Here is a 20,452-nt window from a genome sequence, read left to right as displayed (position 1 = left end):
TTTGCCCCCACACAAATAAGTTTTAAGAATCTAAATTGTTTAGCTTTATTTTATTTTATTTGCATAAATATTTTACCTACATGTTTGGGCCATGGCCAGCAGAGAAACATCTGATTAAGGTAAGCAGGAAATCCAGTTCAGTACAACTTAGTGGCTGATGTTGGTTCAAACTTCTAGAGTCTGACATTGGGCAGTTTATATTTTAGACATTAAGTATAGTACAATTTTGGAAAAATGTTTCCTGGTAGCAGTTACCTCAGTCTCATGTGCACAGTAAAGCTTTAAGGTATGACTACATTGAAACTTTTTTGCATAGTACATGTGACCTCTTCCATAAAGATGGGTTCTGTAGCTTAAGGCCTAGGGGAGTATCAGGTGTGGTCTCACTCATACAGAAATTGTAGAGGTCACCAAACTACAAAGTACATGTGACTTCTCCCCCTAGGTTCTATTGACTGAGAAACAGTGGTCAAGATAAAGGTCTAGGGAGAAAGAGTCTAGGATAAACATAGTGGTCTGGGTAATTCAGGTGTGGCCTGGCCCTACAGATAGCGTAGATCACCAGGATATTAACAACATTCACTTCCAGCATTCTGTGTGAACAACAAGTATTTATCCCTTCTGTTCAAGAGACAAACCTATGTGTTTAACATTCTTGGTTTCCCTAATGCTTATCTGAAAGCACAAGAACCTTGTGCCCTCTACACATGTATGCTGTGTGTACCATGTTCAAGCCTGGTGCCTGCAGAGGTCTGAAAAGGTGTTGGATCCTCTAGAAGGAGTTATCGATGGTTGAGACACCCACCAAGTCAGTCCTGAGAAACCAGATTCAGTTCCCCAAAAGAACCAGTACTCTTAACCATTGAGCTATCTCTACAGCCCTAAAAAGTATTTTTAAGATTTGTTTTCTATTTAATTATGTATATGCCAGTATAAGGGCCAGTGGAGGCGAGAGGTATCATAACCTCTGGAGCTGAAGTTACAAGGGGTTGTAAGCTGCCCAACATGGGTGCTGGTAAACACTCTGGGCCTCTGCAAGAGTGGTATGTATTCTTAACCACTGAGCCATCTCTCCAGACCCCTTATTTTATTTTATTATTGTTTGATGGATTGTTCGTTCGTTTGTTTGTTTGTTTGTTTTGAGACAGGATGTCTATGTAGCCTTGGCTGTCCTGGAACTCACTATATCATTCATACTGGCCTTGAATTCACCTGCTTCTGCCTCCCGATTGCTAGAATTAAAGCACCCACCACTATACCTTGCTCATATTTTTTTTTAAAGATTTATTTATTTATTATATGTAAGTACACTCCAGAAGAGGGCGTCAGATCTCATTACGGATGGTTATGAGCCACCATGTGGTTGCTGGGATTTGAACTCCGGACCTTCGGAAGAGCAGTCGGGTGCTCTTACCCACTGAGCCATCTCACCAGCCCATAATTTTATTTTTTTAAAGCTATCTTTTACATTGTCTGGCTCAGTCAGAGTCCCTCAACCCTTGGGAAAAATCAGGGTCCCGGTACTCAGGTGGGCAAGGAGTCAACAAGTGACAGACAGACACGAACACAGGAAAATGTTGGATCTGAATGTAATTTCTTAAAGCTTGCATCAGACTTATATTAGAGGAGAAAATAAGGAAGTTAGGTGACACATCAGCCAAGGTACATTGAGGTTACTTGATGCATAATGACTCTACACAAATCAGAAAAATGCATACATAAAGACTGGCAGGAACCAGGCAATGTAACAACTGAGAGTCAGCCCTATCTAAGGTCAGCTCATTCTTAGAAGCCAGGTGTGAGGTCTTTACACCCCAGGGGCAAGGGCTTTCATGCCCAAGCCATAGTTCTAATTCTAATTTATTGTTTAACCCATCACCAGCCAGCTCTTAGTAAATACCTAGCTATGCTATTCTTCAGAGCTAGTGAAAGTATGTACTAAGGAGGGTTCCACTCATGCTAACCTTTTCATGAATAATGCAATACTCTACTTCCTCCTAAATCACAGCCCATCTTCTTCCTAAACCATTATAAATTCCTGTATATGGGAGTTACTCGGATGTTATTCTAAGTGTTTTGTGAGGAACCTCCATTTACCAGAGGAGCCCACAAACTTTCCTCTATTAGGTAATGTAGTCTGCCATACATGACTATAATACGAATTCTAAACTTACTTTGTTAAACTTGCCCTGAATCTCCAACTCTTATCTAGTAGATTGTAATGCCTGATTTCTTTCACTATCTCTCTTTCAACACTGGAGGCATTTCATCTGAATAAGTAACGTTCTTACAAAATTCCAAGCTCAGGGTTAGCTCAAAGACTGCCTAGGACATTGGGACACCAGTGAAAGCCAGGAAGCAATGTTCAGTCTAACTTAGCTATTTGTCAAATCACTCCTTGGGGGCACCTATCATAAAACAATACTAAAGGAAAGCACACACAACCCTTCATTAACTATTTCAAGGACAAATCTGAAACACATCTGTGTTATGGGATGCCAAAGACTCCAGAAGACCAGTTTCGGTGAAACTTTTTGCCTCAGGACTGCAGCCAGCTTTTGGACTTGTCACCCAGACTCCACTGGAGTGGGTGTGGCAATTGTCCATTAAAGATTGAGTAAATAAATAACTACAAATGATACTATTGGATAAGGGTTATTTTATATTATCAGGGAGAGGGTTGACTGTAGTTCTTGCTTAACAGTGATTATTAGTAGAGTCTGACCTGCTATTGTTTTTCCCCCAGTGTCTCTGCCAGCCCCAGTATTAAATTACTTTTAGGCCTGCTAGCTTATTTTCATATTGTCTGTAAGTTTGCTTATACAAAGCTAGCTGATTAAGTAGGTCATGTGTTAGGGTCCCCATAGTAGACCTGAAGGTGCTCGTCCAGAGGGTTTTTTTTTAATGTTCATAATTATTTATTCATTGAGAATTTCATACATGTATACAATGTATTTTTATCTTATCTAACTCTTACCTAACTCTCCTGTCCCACTCCTGCCAGACTTCCCAACACCGTACCCCCCCCCACACACACACAGACTTTATCCCCTCCCCTCCTTCATTATAACCACTGAGTCCAATTAGTGCCACCCATATGTGCATGATGTGTCTGGGAATTCTTGTTTTCAAGGTCTTAAAATAGCTGTGTTGTGAAACCACAGGGGAGAAAGATGTCCCCCTCAACTCTGTAGTTCTTATGTGCACTCTTTGGCTGATGCTAAGACTCTTAAGGAATAAGAAGAAATCATACTTGTTTCAATAATTTCATATGTACAGTGGAAATCTTCAGAAGACAGTGATATACAAAGAATACAAAGAACTAACCAAAGCATGATGCTTTTTACATTTCAAAAGAGTAATTAATCTCTGATTGAGAAATTACCAGTTAGAATCTGGATTAGGGTAGTGAACTCTAGGTTTGTCAGTAAAAGATGTATTCAGTCAAGGAGTGAAGTTAGTGTGGAATGGGGGTCACTTTAGAGCTGTTTATGCAGACTCATGGCAGCCCTAGGTTATCAGTCTCTGGTGAGGAAGGTGTTTATACCTGCTACGTGAAGGTCAGCCCTTCCAGAATAATCCTTATAGTTTCATGAATATAGGCAGAAGCAAACCATTTCCTCAAGTGAATTCCGCTTGAGGTTATCAGTATACCAATTTTGAGATTGTGCTTCCTTAACTCCTTCCTGATGTATTCAAATCCCAGTATTTTCAAATAATAATGACTTTTTCCTGAGTGAAGCTCTTTGTTAGGGATGTGTAAGGATTCTCCTGTCATTCCTATTACTACCATTATCCCAGCAGCTCTTTATGTGTCTAGAGAAGTTCAGGTTTTGCCTTGGTCTGGAATGTGTAGAAAAATCAGAGCAAAATGGAATTGTCTCTCAATAAGCAAGCAACCTGGCTATTAAAATAATTTTAAATGTGCCACTTAAAGGTAGTCGAAATTTATTGCAGTCTACAGCGGGACCTACTTTTGAAAATTTTAATTTTCTTGATGAAGAAAACTGTCTTAAATCCAAATTACTCCATTTTCTCATTTTGTTTGTTCAGACAGTAAGGATCTGCGCGGTTGGATTCTTAGGGAGGGGAGGGAATAAAGTAAGGAGAGAGAAGAGGGACAACTAGCAAGACAAGCTGGACCACAGAGTAGTGTTTCCTGTCTCAGCTCTTCAGTCTCTGTGAAGCTGAGATGTCTGCATGCCTGTGATGCTTTCAGAACTGGGACCACAGGACAGAGATGTTCATAGTTAGCTATTATACCACTTCTTTTGAGCTTCACTGAATTAAAGATTTCATCCATGGATGTGATGCAGTTCATCAGTTAAGATTCATCACAAAGGAAATACTGATCAACTCAAAGGACTTTAGAAAAAGCCCTTTAATCTTGGGGTGGTGCTGCAGAGGACATAGCTGGTCCTTCTGGGTACTTACTTATATGCTGTGTCTTTCTGTGTGTGTTTAGTAAAGACATGAAAAGTACTTTTTAAAACCCTTTTAGCTGGGCAGTGGTGGCGCACACCTTTAATCTCAGCACTTGGGAGGCAGAGGCAGGTGGATTTCTGAGTTCCAGGCCAGAGTGAGTTCTAGGAGAGCCAAGGCTACTCAGAGAAACCTGATCTCAAAAACCAAACCAAACAACAACAACAACAAAAACAACCTTTTAATTTCTGTCTTGATTTATTGCATTCCAATTCCTGTAGGGTTAGATTTTTCAAAACCTGCTTTAATAAGGGTTCTTAAATGCTTCAACCTCGCTTCTAGCCCACCTACCAGAGTTAGGAGAAAAGAAAGATTAATAGGAAATGGAGGTTGTAGACCTATTTAGAAGTAGTTCTTTGGGGTGATTCCAATCTTCATTGTGCAGTCCAGTCTAGTCAGCAAACGCTGAACATAGATCAGTAGAAGTGGCTTGATCCAGAGAAACCTGGAGCCTCTGCCGTATTGGCATGAGACTGCAAAAGTGGCAGGAAGCAGCCAGAGTACCATGAGAAGTTCTTTGGCACTTTTCTCTCTGTGAACTCACAAGTGAAGATCAGGGAAGACCAGCAAAGCATTGCAAGGTGAACCAGTGCAAGAGTGTTGTTCACTGTCCGTTGGATTCTACTTGTACTCTTTCTAAACATCACGTGTGCTCTCAAGCATCTGCTTCAGCAAAGCATCCTCTCACGAGACAGCTTCCAGAAAAACAGCACAGGACACATCTGAGTCTCCAAAGAAACCAGAAACTTCCACTTCAGATTCCCATCCTTTTTTCTTCCTTGTAGTTTCAGATAAAACCACATTTCTCTTACCAGGAGGCACCTTGGGACCACAGGGAAAATTAGATGAGACCATTTAAAAAGGTGGCTGTGTGGATGGTAGACTGATCTGCTAGTCCTGGTGGAAGCCAAAGTGAAGCTTCCATTCCTCCCACCTTGCCACATTGCTTTTCGTAGCTTGAAATATTATTTTCTGATCCCCTTACCTTATTGGCAGCTACTTACATGACTGGCACCCTTCTTTTGAGACTTTATATGCTACTGGAATGTGTAGGATTGGGGTCACTAGTGTTCACCATTTTGTAACATTTACCAGTCAGTTTTCTATCCTCATCGTATTCTACTTATGGACTGCATTTACAGTTCCTCCTGTGTTCTCATTAAGTGTTGGTTTCCTACCTTGCTGGCAGCTCCTCAGTCTTTCTCATCTGCCCAAGGATCATCTTTTTCCTGTTTAAACTCCTGGAAGATCTCAGTTGTCAGTCCTCTGCTTTGATTTCTAAATCCATAACTCCAGCCTGATGCTTTTCTTGAGCTGAAGACATCCACAACCAGCCATCTAGTGTCTACCTATACAGTCAAGATGTCTCAAACTCTGTTCCAGAACTTCCCTGTCTCCTCCTTCATCTTATTAAATGGTACTACCATCATCCAACTTGTTGTTCAAGCCAACACCTCAGACCTTTCATGAAGTTTTCTTTTTTCCCAGACCCTGCATTCAGTCTATTAGCAAGACACAAGCAATCCACTAGAATATTTATGAATTCCACTCTCTATCATTAATTATCTAGGGTCTGAGACCAAACTTTTCTCCTGCCTTAGCTGGATCTAGTGGATTTTCCCAAACCCATTATCCCTTCTCTGGGAGGTCTACTTTTACCTAAGCAGAACACTTTTACCTGAATCATTGTATATAATGATTTTCTTGTTTGTAAATTATCAGTGCCTCCCATCATAAGCAAAATCAAAGTTCCCCACTGCAGGGTCACTTTTCATTTTTACATTCCTCAAGCTCCAGACATTCTTGCTTACTTTGTTTCTCTAAACATCCCAACCTCCTTTTGTTCATGTGTCACTCAATCTTTAGAGTTTTCCCTCCTGAGTCCCTAAACAATTACTAGGTAGTTTTTGCTTGGTCTTAAATGTTATGTACTATTCACTGTGTGGTCTTCTCCAACTTGTTTTCTCTCCAACCATACACATGCTATTATGTTTAGAAAGAAATTGATAATTGAAATAAAATCTTAACTCATTAATTTTTTTCCTGATGGGCAGCATTGAATATGGCTGTACTACAGCTTTTAGGACTGCTTCTGGTGGTACATATGTGGATTCTACTATGCATAATGCAAGCAGTGTTGCATATAGAGCTCTTACTGTGGGAGGGCAGTGTTCTCACTTTTTTATGCATGACTCTCTTGACAGTCCCATGAGTTGATGTTATTACATATTCATTTTATACATGAAGACACAGAGGCAAAGGGAGGAGGCAAGGTAGCAAGCTCAGTGTCATCTAGCCAGTGACTGTGATTGCTGGAGAGTGGGTTCCACGGATGTTCATAGTTTTCTAAAATGATTTAGACAACAGTCCCACAGGCAGCATATGAGGTCCCATTGTACCACATTATCTCACATACATAATTCTGCCAAATTTGTATTTTGACTCCAATTTGTATTTTCCTGATTTTTTTAATATGTATCAGCCATTAACATTTCCTCTTGGAAACACAAAATCGTTCATGTCCTTTGCCTACTCTTATATTGATTTGCCAGCCTTCTTATTCTACATACTTTGTTAGCATTGTGCATTTCAAATATCTTCTCCAAAGTTGTGACTGTCTTTTTTTTATTTTTTTTTAAGATTTTATTTTATGTATATGAGTGCTCTATCTGCATGTACACCTGCATGCCAGAAGAGGGCATCAGAACTCATTACAGATGGTTGTGAGCCACCATGTGGTTGTTGGAACTCAGGATCTCTGGAAGAGTAGCCAGTGCTCTTAACTGCGGAGCCATTTCTCCAGCCCCTGTCATTTCATTGATTATATGGTATTTCTTGCTAGCAGAAAATCCTAATTTTACAGAATAAATAATGTATAATAATTTATTGTTCCCAGTATCTTGTTTTCAGAATATCTCAGAGTCATAATAATATTGTCCTGGGGCTGGTGAGATGGCTCAGTGGTTAAAGTTACTATCTGCAAAGCCTGAGTTAGATCCACAGGACCCATGTGGTAAAAGAATACCAATTATCTTCTCTGACTTCCATATGCGTGCTGTGGCATGCATGTGCCCACAAATGTGCATTCACAATTAATTAATTATTAATTAAAATATAATAAAAAAAATTTAAAAGAATACAGTCCTGTGTTCTAAGACTTACATTTCATGTTCCGGCTGAATAGCACTGTATGTAGTTAGCTGAATAGCACTGTATGTAGCGAGTCCTTTTCCTAGTTAGGAATGCTGCTTCTCTTCCTTTCTCTCCTCTACCTCCTCATGGTCCTCCTGCCTCTGCCACCTGAGTGCTAGGATGAACAGGCCTGTTGCTCTGCTCCTAGTCATGCCATCACATTTTGTCAGATTTCTGCATGATTGTGAGACTGTTGCACTGTGTTCTTTTCCACAGTCTTCCGTTCTTTCAGCATACTGAACTTCCTCGAGTAGTGCTGCTTTACAGTAAGTCTGATTGCCCTGTCTTCTCTTCTTCAAAGTATTTTTCCTTGACCTTTGGGCTTTCCTTGTGAGTGTTAACCTTGATGTCTGTGAGAAGTCGTACTAGAGTTTCTCAGTGCTGTGTCACTTTTCAGTGTCTGCCGAGAGAACAGATGGAATGCTAGCATTCCATACATGAGTGTGGCATCTCTTATACTTAGTCACGTGTGTGTGTGTGTGTGTGTGCGTGCGTGCGTGCGTGCGTGTGTGTGTGTGTGTGTGTGTGTGTGAGATACCGCTTTACAGCTCCACACAGAGCTAGCACATGTTGCAGAGGGAGGCAACTTGGAGGAGAATGGTTAAGAGGAAATGCTCCAGAGCCAACTTGCCTGAGTTTAAAGTCATCTTGGATAATCACCACACTTCGTCTCCCTTCCTTTTTTTTAGAGCAGAGCTAATGAGCACTGGGATAAGTGCTCAGTGTTTGTCCGATCTCCATCACTACTGCTGTTTTACCCCCACGCATCTTATTCTTGTTGCTTTGTAAATTACATCTTTTTAAAATTACATCTTATATGTTGCTGGTATTTAGAAGTGCAGTTGATCTTCAGGAATTTAGCAGTCTTGATTAAACTCTGTTGAAGGTAATAATGAGATTCTTTTGAATTTCCCAAATAAGCTTATATACATTACCCTGAAAGCAGTGACATTTGTTTCTTTCAGTTAGTCATGCTGATGTGAGATTGGCTTGTCATTCTTCTTTGATGATGTACAGTAAGGTTCTCTTTGAGTTTATAAAATTGGAATCTATTTCTTCCTTTAGATCCTCTGAAAAATGTATATAGGGTTAGTTTTTTTTTTAATTTTTGTTTGTTTGTTTTTTAGACTGTTAGCAGAATTTGCATATAAACATCATCTGAACTTGAGGTTTTCTCTTTCAGAGGCTCTTCTATTACTGACCAGTGTCTCTAATTGTTACTGATGATGTTTATATGCAAGTAGATATAGCTTTCTTAACAATTCCTGCTACAATTTTTTCAGCTATCTTCTTTATTCATCCGATTGCAGCTCTACTTTAATAAAGTGGTTTATGGAATTGTAACGGATGGCTTTTCCACCCTGACCTCTTTGTTCCCAGAAATAATGTCTCTGAGACTACATATATATAAATAAATGTTCAAGCCCTAGTCTTCAACTTGATCCTTGATTAACTCATTACTTCTAAAGCCCATCTAAAGTATTCTATGTCTTCCACGTGGTTAGTTACCTCCCTCAGTTTCATGTGTCTGTCTCCTCCAGCATTCAGGGCGAATCCCCCAGAATTCCTCTCTTTCTCTCTCTACCAGAACTTCCACCTCCTATTTCTGGGCCCAATCCATTGTCCACAGGCTTTTTTGTCAGGTGAAACTTTCACACAGTGCACAAAGGATTCTCTCTACAAGAATAATTTAATTTTTAAAATTCTGCTTTATCTGGAGAATATCCCTTTAAAAACATTTGGGTTTCCAAGCTTTTTTAGTCTTTAAGAACTAGTATCTGAGGCCCCTTGAGGAATAGAGTGGGTAGAGTTAAGTTTCATCTTTGGATCGTACTAGGTGGCAGGAGAGAACCAACTCCTCAGAGTTATATTCTCTCTCTCTCTCTCTCTCTCTCTCTCTCTCTCTCTCTCTCTCTCTCTCTCTCTCTAATTTAAAAAGGAGACTGAGGAGAGAGTTCAGTTGGTAAAGTGGCATGTGGCTCACACCTTTAATTCCAGCACTAGTCAGAGGCAAATGGATCTCTGTGTTTGAAGCCAGCCTGATCTAAAGAGCAAGGTCTAAGAGAGTCAGAGCTACACAGAAAACTGTCTTGTGGGGGCTGGGGGAAGGAGCCAGGTGGGGTGTCACATTCATATAATCCTAGCACTGGGGAGGTAGAGACTGGGGACTCCCTAGGGCTTACGACTGACCAGCCTAGCCTATGTGGCAAGTTCCAGGCTAGTGAAACACCTTATCTCAACATAAACACATTTTAAGCAGGCAATGTGTGAGGAATTACACCTGAGGCTTTTCTCTGACTTCCACAAATGCGTGCATGCATATTACACCTCTGCACATACATAAATACATATACACAAATTAATAAATTAATATGATATCCTGGTATGGTGGCCACACCTATAATCCCATCATTCAGGAAACAGGCACAGGAAGGCAAGAATATTGCCATGAGATCGAGACCAGCCTGATTTATGTACTAAGGGATTTTTGTTTTGCTTTGTTTTATTTTCTTTTGTAAATTAAAGTAATAACAACAAGCAAGTTTATTGGAACTACAGTAGATGTATAGCAAAATTTTGATATGTAATTTTTTTATTTATATGAGTACTTTGTAGCTATCTTCAGACACACCAGAATAGGACATCAAATTCCATTACAGATGGTTGTGAGCCATGTGATTGCTGGGAATTGAACCCAGGATCTCTGGCAGAGCAGTCAGTGCTCTTAACTGCTGAGCCATCTCTCCAGCCCCATAGTCTAATTTTAAAGCTATTCTTACTAAATATATGCTGGTCTTGAATTAACTCCTGGTGAATTGATAATTCAGTTTCTCATAATGCTATCTTGACAGAATTATATAGCCATACCACATCTTTCTGTAGTGACAATTTTGGAATTTGGTTTCTTTTAAAAACACAGAACTATTATAAGAATATATTTTCACTTTAATCCCAGGTATGGGATATGGGGCTGCTTCATCTAAGTATGATTTGCCTCGTGTTCTAGGAGGGGTTGATTTTGGCAGGTGCAGATAATTTCTGTCATTGTATGGCAGTTGGAATTCTGGGGACTTTTCAGAGGGCATATAAATGCTAGAGCCTCAAGAGATGAGTCCATTGCTAAGTAGTTGTCCACAACGAGGAAACTAGATACCCTGACAGCAAAGATCAGACTTGTCCCAAGGAACTCAGTGCCCCAATCAGCAGGGAGTAGTCTAGTGATAACCTCATCCACTTTCCAGCCCGACTTTATTCAGGGATCTCTTTCCATTTCTCTCTGTCCTTTTGTCTCTCTTATCTAGTGTTTGGGCATTGAAAGGGTAGAAGAAAAGGGATGGGGAAGGGTGGAAGAGAGTAAAACCCACAAAGTAGCAAAAAGATCAGCTACAGCTTTCTTTTGATAATTATATACCTGGCATACATGTCCAGTCTTCTGTTTTAGTCTGCCTCTTAGAGCATATGGAAGGGCTTCAGGTATTTTATTATGTTTTGGTTTTGAGACAGTGCCTGACTGTGTAGCTCTGGCTGGCCTGGAGCATGCTATATAAACTAGACTGGCCTTGGATTCAGATGACCGCCACAGTTCAGCTCCCAGCACCCACATTGGTGACTCTCTGCCAACTTTTTTGTTGTTGTGTTGTTGTTTGAGACCAGGTTTCTCTGTGTAGTCCTGGCTGTCCTGGAACTCACTCTGTAGACCAGGCTGGCCTCGAACTCAGAGATCTGCCTGCCTCTGCCTCCCAAGTGCTGGGATTAAAGGCCTGCACCACCACTATGGCATTTCTGCCAATTATTAATTTCTGTAGCTGTGGAGTTGGTTACAAAACACTGCCTCAGAAAGACCTTGAGCAGGCAGGACTGTTCAGATTAGCTGCTTCTAAATCTATGACATACAGAAACAGGTAATAACAGTGAGTGTATATCACTTTAAGCAATTAATATTGTTTTATAGTAATAATTAATATACACTAACGAGAGTTGTTTGGTGGAAAACTGTCAGTTATTGTTATCTGAAAATTTCTTTAATTAGTTCTCATTCCTGAAATATATATTACCTATATATACAATTTTATATTCACAATTATTTTTCTCTCAGCACATTGAGGTTATTTTTTGCATTCTCTTTTCCATTCATTTCCTAATATTAAAATACATTGTCAAAGAAAAGAGTGGTATTCTGAGTATGTAAGAAACTTAAAACTCAGCCTAGTGGTGGTGTCAAATGCCTTTAATCCTAGCACTCTGGAGGCAGAGGCAGGCAGATCTCTCGAGTTTGAGACCAGTCTTGTCTACAGAGTAAGTTCCAAAACAGCTAGGGCTACACAGAGAAACCCAACCCTATCTGGAGGTGAGGGATTTAGACCCAGTAACAACAATACAATTTTAAAATGGGAAAATATTTGAATATAGATGTTTTACCAAAGAAGACACAATGGTTAGATGTGGTGGCGCACACCTTTAATCCCAGCACTCGGGAGGCAGAGGCAGGCAGATTTCTGAGTTCAAGGCCAGCCTGGTCTACAGAGTGAGTTCCAGGACAGCCAGTGCTATACAGAGAAACCCTGTCTCGAAAACCAAAACAAAACAAAACAAAAGAAGAAAATAAACTTGCTTGGTACCATTAATCATCAGGAAAAGCAGACTAAAGTATGGGAGGAGACCACTCCACATTCATTCAGTAGCTATGATAACAAATATAGACAACCACCAAAGTTGGTGAGGATACGGAGGAGAAGCAGGAGTCCTCCCACTCCTTCCTTCCATTCTGTGCTGGAGACTGAACCCAGGCCATGCACATTCCAAGCACATGCATTACCACTGAGCTGTATCTTCAGCAGCTCTTGTTGGTAGTTTCATAAAAAGCGAAGCAGAGGTGAGTGAGTCCCTGTGTGTGCAGGGTCGCCGTGGGTGCTGGAGGGAACTCTGCTGCTCCTCTGGAAAGTTCCAAGTGTTCTTCGCCACTGAGCATCTTCCAGCCCCTGCTTGTCTAATCAGTATTCTTCTGTTTGGTACCATGAGTGGGCTTTAAGTTCATTTTAACTGGAATTAAAGGTGTGTGCTGCTACCGCCAAGCACTTTCCTTGTTTTATTTAACTCATGAGCTACCTTTGTTATGAGGAGTAAAACAGTTATCTGTCATTGTTTTTGTTCATACAGCTAGTTTTCCAGTATGGTACTGTTTGTTAATTGAATAATCAATCTGCCTACAGTAAATCCCTATCTCTGTCTAAGTCTGTGTTCAGACTGTGTCCCTCGCCGACAGCCCCTGTTTACTCTTCCCAGTACCATGCTGCTTTAACCACTTTGACCCAAGAGTGCATGGTAATATTTGCAGAATAAATTACCTCGCTTTTGTTAATTCCTGTGAACATTTAAAATCTTACAGAAAGGGTTAATGTGTTCCTGTGTTGTTGTTCTCCTCAATGGGACATTTATTAAAATGTGTCCTATTGGCTTCATCTTCTTTTATATCTGAAGTATTTTGTAGTTAGCTGTTAAATCCTGAAGACTTTAGCGGGTATCTCCTTTTACTTACTTTGCAAGTGTCTCTCTCTCTCAGTGTGTGCGAGAGAGAGAGAGAGAGAGAGAGAGAGAGAGAGAGAGAGAGAGAGAGAGAGAGAGAGATCATTTTTGCTTTGTTTCAGATATGTTTGGATGGCAGGTAGGGGAGAAACTGAGAAAATCACCATGTCTCTGCTTCTTGTGTCCCCTGAAGCTGTGGGACACATAATAATAGAAAAATGTGGGTTGGGCTTGAAATATATAAACAAACATTCACTGAAGTAAGTCTGCAGAATAATATGCCTTTGACACTTTCCATACATACAAGCTAAAGCTCTTGTACCTCGATTGGCCTTCTCATAGTCTTACTTAAGTAGACCATGTTCCCACAGTAGATGGTACCTTCCTACAAATTCTTATATTTAACAGGACCTTCTCTCTATATATTTTTCTAGGCTCTTCAGCTTAACTCTGAAGAAACTTGTTATGCTTAAAGAAATGGACAAAGATCTTAACTCAGTAGTCATTGCTGTGAAGCTGCAGGTAAGCCTGAGGAAGCTTGGGTGGTGCCTTTGATTTTCTGGCTAGAAATTCCCTGGAGCTACTCCTCTCCTCAGCTGTGTGGGGAACAATTGTGGAGGAGCAGCTGAGCATGAGACATACAGAGTCCCAATTCCACCTTTAATTTGGGTCCTCAGTTTTCTTATATTTTATCTTGAAAAACAAAATGGTCCTTCTTTGCTGCCTGCCTGTTCAGATAAGTGAGACAGGCTGAAACCTGTTATAACCACTCAGTGTCATAAAGGGATGCAGGCCACTCTAGCCTTAGTCCTCCAGTATTTAGGTTAGGATAGCACTTTTGAAGGCTTGCTATAGGATGTAAAAAGTTTACTAGAGTGTTTTATATTCTAGGTAGCCCTCACACTTAATGCTTCTTACATCTAAGTTTGTATTCTCAAGGAATTCAACATATTTCATAAAAATTTGGACTCCCAAGCATTCCTGAATTCAGAGAATCACAGAGGGGAGAGAGAGAGAGAGAGAGAGAGAGAGAGAGAGAGAGAGAGAGAGAGAGAGAGAGAGATTTTGATTGATTTAGGAATTTACCCATTGCCACTTAATAATTAAGTGACAGAGCTGAGACTGGAAACCAAAGAGTGTGTAATTTACATTTAATTAAACTCCATTCCCAGATCTTCCTTAACTGATGAATCCTTCCTAATGAAGACTCTTTGGAGCTTAGCGAGGTCCCAAGGTGCCTCTGCAGTGCTTAAATAACAGCTGAATCTTTCACTTGAGGGTGGTGTATTTGCTGAGTTTCTCTCTCTTTTTTTTTTTTTTTAAAGATTTATTAATGTGTATGAGTGCTCTATTTACATGTACACCTGAATGCCAGAAGAGGGCATCAGATCACATTATATATAGATAGTCATGAGCCACCATATGGTTTCAGGGGATTGAACTTAGGAAGAGTGCTCTTAACCACTGAGCCATCTCTCCATCCCTGAATCTCATTCCTTAAAAAACAGTAAACTATAGGATGATCCTCTACAAACCATCATATTGATTAGCTAGCTTCTATGTGATATTTATTATAGTAAATGACCTCCATTAAAATTTACAGCTGAGGGGCTGAAGAGATGGCTCATTGGTTATGAGCACTAGTTGCTTTTCCAGAGGACCTCAGTTGATTCCCACATAGTGGCTCACAACTGACTAAAAAAATTGGGTCTGGAGCTGGGCGTGGTGGCGCACGCCTTTAATCCCAGCACTCAGGAGGCAGAGGCAGGCGGATTTCTGAGTTCGAGTCCAGCCTGGTCTACAGAGTGAGTTTCAGGACAGCCAGGGCTACACAGAGAAACCCTGTCTCAGAAAAAAAAAAAAAAAGAAAAAGAAAAATGGGTCTGCAGTTAAGACCATGTACTAATCAGGTATGGTGGACACACCTTTGAATAGAGCACTTGGAAGGCAGAGGCAGGAAGATCTTTGTGAACTCAAGATCAACCTGGTCTACGTAGATACCCTGCCTCAAACAGCAAACAGAACTTGTTCTGCTCTTTCAGAGACCCTGAGTTTTGTTCCAGCATCCATGTAAGACAGCTCACAATTGCCTGTAACTCTAGGTCCAGGGAATCCCACACCCCTGGCTTTCTTGGGCATGTGCACGTATACACAGACTCACACATACCCTTAACCAAAAGTCAAAATTTAAAAAAAAAATTTTTTTGAGACATGGTCTCACTATGTAGCTCTGGGAGTCCTATAACTTACTATGTATAACCAGATGGCCTTGAACTCTCAGAGATCTATCTGCCTTCTGAATGCTGGAATTAAAGGTGTGCTCTACCATGTCTAACAATAAAAGTAATTTTTTTTTTTTTGGTTTTTCGAGACAGGGTTTCTCTGTATAGCCCTGGCTGTCCTGGAACTCACTTTGTAGACCAGGCTGGCCTCAAACTCAGAAATCCGCCTGCCTCTGCTTCCCGAGTGCTGGGATTAAAGGCATGCGCCACCACTCCCGGCAAAAGTAATTTTTTAAAACATCAAATTTTTCCAGCTGAAGACATGGCTCAGCAGTTAAGAGCACTTGTTCTTCCAGAAGAGCTGAGTTCAGTCCCCACATGGTGGCTCACATCCTTTTCTTCTAGGGAATCTTATTCCATCTTACGACCTTTGTGAGCACCAGGTATGCACATGATACACACACGTAGATGCTGACAGAACACTTATAAAATAAAGCTAAAAATTTTTTTTAATATTTATTTATTTCATGTTTATGAGTACACTGTAGCTGTACAGATGGTTGTGAGCCATCATGTCGTTGCTGGGAATTGAACTCAGGACTTCTGCTTGCTCCGCCCCACTTGCTCTGGCTCTGGCCCTGGCCCAAAGATTTATTTATTGTTATATGTAAGTACACTGTAGCTGTCTTCAGACACACCAGAAGAGGGCGTCAGATCTCATTACAGATGGTTGTGAGCCACCATGAGGTTGCTGCTGCTTGTGGACGTTGTACATCGTGGTGCGGAGCCTAGTGCGCACCACGATGTACAACGTCCACAAGCAGTCCTTCAAAACCTGTGAGGTGCCGGGCGTGGTGGCGCACGCCTTTAATCCCAGCACTCGGGAGGCAGAGGCAGGCGGATTTCTGAGTTCGAGGCCAGCCTGGTCTACAAAGTGAGTTCCAGGACAGCCAGGGCTACACAGAGAAACCCTGTCTTGAAAAACCAAAAAAAAAAAAAAAAACCTGTGAGATACTGCTAAGCAAGCATGGGGAGTGACGTGCAGTGGCAGCCTTCAGTGCTTTGTGGTCTTGTCCGGATCCAGATCCAGCCCCAGGTCATGGGCTGCATCCAGTGCTCAGGGATTGTTTCCTTTGTCTTTGCATGCAAACAATATGGGGATAATTGAACTTTCTCTGCCTTTTTTGCACTTTCTGTCATTAAATGCTCTTGCCAAAGGAAATAATTTCATTTCCTCATTAAATTTTGACGTTCTGTAAAATTCGTGATTATCCAGAAACTTTAAATATTTTGAATGTTTGAGTTACTTTATTTCCAAGCAGCTGAAAGTAATTACAGATATTGCTATATTCATTTGATCACCTACTTATTGGTTCATTTAGTGAATATTGGTTGAGCTTTTATTTTATAGTAAGTATGGATTTAGGCACAAGTGAGGCAGTAGTGAATAAAACAAAAGCCCCTGCCTTTAAGGAGCTTTTTATTGTAATTGCACAGCAGCATTAAAAATGAGCCCCCTAAAAAAAAAAAAAAAAAAATGAGCCTCCTGCCTGCCATGGTGGCACACACCTTTAATCCCAGCACTTGGGAGGCAGAGGTAGGCAGATCTCTGAGTTCAAGGCCAGTCTAGTCTACATTAACGAATTCTAGGTCAGCCAGGAATAGAGAAAGAAGCCCTGTCTCAAAAAACAAATAAACAAAAAACCTTCCTAAGACACTATTGAAGGATATGAATCATAACCATTTCCACATGAATGCTGTGGTATTATTTGTCATATACCCTGTAAGCACCGATGCTCTCATGGGTGAAACTCTCCTTGCTACAGCCCATATAAACACCTGCTAGCTTTCTGTCACCAGAACAAAATACCCCAGGATAATCAGATTAGAGGGAGTGAGGATTTTTTTCCACTCACAGTTTCAGAGCTTTCAGTTCTTTATGGGCCTATGGGCATGGGTAGGGAGAAGCTGTATACTCATGGCAACTAGGTGGGAGAAAGGAAGAAAGAGATTTAAGACACAGCCCCTGTCAGGGGCCTCAGGGACCTCATGTCCTCCTACCAGGCTCTGTCATAAATACTGTTTTAAATGCTTTTTATTTAAGAGTAAAGATTTTGGTAAGAAGAGAGTTAGCTCAGTATTTAAGAGCTCTTTTTCTTTTCTCATTTTTATTTTATGTATGTCTGCATACCATGTGTATGCAATGCCCTCAAAGTCCAGAAGAAGGCATCAGATCCCTTGGAACTAGACTGACAGACAGTTATTAGTCGACACATGGGTGATAGAAATCAAACTAGAATCCTTTGAAAGAGCAGCCAGTACTCTTAATCATTGGACCAGCACCCTACAATAGTGGGTTTTGTTCTTGTTATTATTGGGGTTTTTGTTTGCTGTTTTTGTGTGTGTTTGTGTGTGTTTGGTTGGTTGGTTTTTTGAGACAAGGTCTTATTGTGTAGTACAGACTGGCCTGGAATTCTCAGAGATCTGCCTGCTTCTGCCTCCTATATGATAGGATTAACGACATGTAAAATCACCCTATGCGGAATATATATAGCATAATGTTTTAAATAGCATGTTTACTGGGCTAAAATTCAGATTCCATTCAACTCACCTACTTGGAGCACACAACCTGAGGCTGCTACAGTGTTCTCGGCCATCAGCACAGTGTCCAAACAGTGCCTCCACTCTAACAAAGAGACTTCACATCCGTTAACTATCTGTCCTCCAGCCCTGCTCTGGGCCACTACCACATTGGTAATTCACACCACAGTGAATGGGAGAAAGTGAGAGCAGGAGATTCAGGCAGGAGGATTGAGAGTTTTATGTTAGCCTGGGCTATATATCAAGGCCTGCCTCAAAATCAAATATTTTTAAATAATAGAAGCTTAATTTAAAAGACATTATTCATTAATGAGTATTTTTGTTTTGTAATGATACTATATGTTATTAAACACTTTTTTCTTTGCTTGTGTATTGAAAAGGTACTGTAGAATAAAAGTGGGGGTCTGGGAAGATAGCTTACCAGGTGACAGTACTTGCAGTACACACACGAGGACCTGAGTTTCAATCCCCAATCCCCATGTAAAAAGCCAACATGGCCATGTCGTACTTAACACCAGTGAAATAGGGGCCAGAGTCAGAGGGATCAGATTGAAGGGTCTTGTTGGCTCCCAGCCTAGCTCCTAATTCTGTGAGATATACTGCCTGAAGGGAATAAGGTAGAGTAATAGAACAGGACATCTGAGAGCATCCTCTGACTTTCATACACATGTGTACACACCTGTGCATGCCCTCTCACACTAAAATACACATGCCCACATGTATTCACATACAATTTTTTTAATTAAAAAAAAAAAAAAAAAAAACAATAGATGACTGGCATAAGAGATGGCTTAGTAGTTAAGAGCACTGACTGCACTTCCAAAGGACCCAAGTTACATCCTCTGCACCCATCTCTCTAGTGGCTCCCCAGTCCCAGGGCATGTAGCACCCTCTTCTGACTTTTGCAGTCACTGCACACACACAGAATATACAGTAACACATTCAGAAAAACACCCATACACAAAAAATAAAAAAATAGATAAATAATTTAAAGGTACTGAAAATAATTCTGAAGCTGGGCAATTGTGATGCACACCTTTAATCCCAGCACTTGGGAGGCAGAAGCAGGTGGATCTCTGAGATTGAGGCCAACCTGGTCTACAGAGTTCCAGGAGCTACAGAGTTCCAGGAGCCAGGGCCACAAATAAACAAAATAAATAATATTATTACTGTTATTATTATTCCAAAATTGAACCCATGTTGGTAGTGTCCTGCATAATTTCAAGAAGCTGATATTGGGACTCATGGAAGCTAAGTGTTTTAGTCAGGGTTTCTATTCCTGCACAAACATCATGACCAAGAAACAAGTTGGGGAGGAAAGGGTTTATTCGGCTTACATTTCCATACTGCTGTTGATCACAAAAGGATGCAGGACTGGAACTCAAGCAGGTCAGAAAGCAGGAGCTGATGCAGAAACCATGGAGGGATGTTACTTACTGGCTTGCTTCCCCTGGCTTGCTCAGCCTGTTGTCTTATAGAACCCAAGACTACCAGCCCAGAGATGGCACCACCCACAAGGGGACCTCCCCACTTGATCACTAATTGAGAAAATGCCTTGCAGCTGGATCTCGTGGATTCATTTCCCCAACTGAAGCTCCTTTCTCTGTGATAACTCCAGCCTGTGTCAAGNTGACACAAAACTAACCAATACACTAAGTCTTTGAGGAAAGATAGAAAGGTGAGAATGGGGCTGGAGAGATGAATCATTAGGTAAGAGCACTGACTGGTTTTCCAAAGGTACTGAGTTCAAATCCCAGCAACCACATGGTGGCTCACAACCATCTGTAATGAGATGTGACACCCACTTCTGGTGTGTCTGGAGTTAGCAACAGTGAAATTATGTATAATAATAAAGAAATCTTTGGGCCAGAGCAAGCAGGGACTGAGTGAGCAGAATTGACCAGAGTGAGCAGGCCGATCGGAATGAGCAGAGGTCCTAAAAATTCAATTCCTCACAACCATCTGTAAAGCTACAATGTATTCACATACATAAAATAAATCTTGAGGGGGGGAGGGAAGTGAGAATGGTCATATAGCATGCGTACTGGGGACCAGACCTGGCTACACTGCACCCCTTTGTGTGCCCTGGTCTGTACCCTGTTACCTATATGAGCAGGTGCCATTAATACAGCTTACCATCCAGATGGTGCATTGGGGTTCAGGTTTGTTTTTGGCAGTGCTATACCCCACAGAGTATATTGGACAGAAGGTGTTTGTGTGTTGAAAGGAGTGTTTATGTAGGTGAGAGGGCAGTCCTGAATATCGTTCCTCAAAGTTGTCCACTATTAATTTAAAGAAAAAAAAGTCAGAGTTTTTTTTTTAAGATTTATTTTTTATTTTATTTTATTTTATGTGAGTACACTGTAGTTGTCCTCAGGCACACCAGAAGAGGGCATCAGATCTTATTACAGATGGTTGTAAGCCACCATGTG

General features: G+C 40.9%; 1 protein-coding gene across 1 annotated transcript in view; it reads left to right on the top strand.

Annotated features, from left to right (window-relative positions):
• Nucleotides 1–20,452, top strand: part of Pacs1 (phosphofurin acidic cluster sorting protein 1) — a 138,979-nt gene that overhangs the window by 88,200 nt on the left and 30,327 nt on the right. Inside the window, exon 2 of the mRNA XM_021192146.1 lies at nt 13,632–13,719. Within this exon, the coding sequence (XP_021047805.1) occupies nt 13,632–13,719 (88 nt within the window). The remainder of the gene's footprint in view (nt 1–13,631; nt 13,720–20,452) is intronic.

This window comes from Mus pahari, chromosome 1, assembly GCF_900095145.1.
Source record: "Mus pahari chromosome 1, PAHARI_EIJ_v1.1, whole genome shotgun sequence".
Classification (NCBI taxonomy): domain Eukaryota; kingdom Metazoa; phylum Chordata; class Mammalia; order Rodentia; family Muridae; genus Mus; species Mus pahari.
The sequence above is the reverse complement of the archived record's forward strand: the minus strand, read 5'-3'. Positions and strand labels throughout refer to the sequence as shown.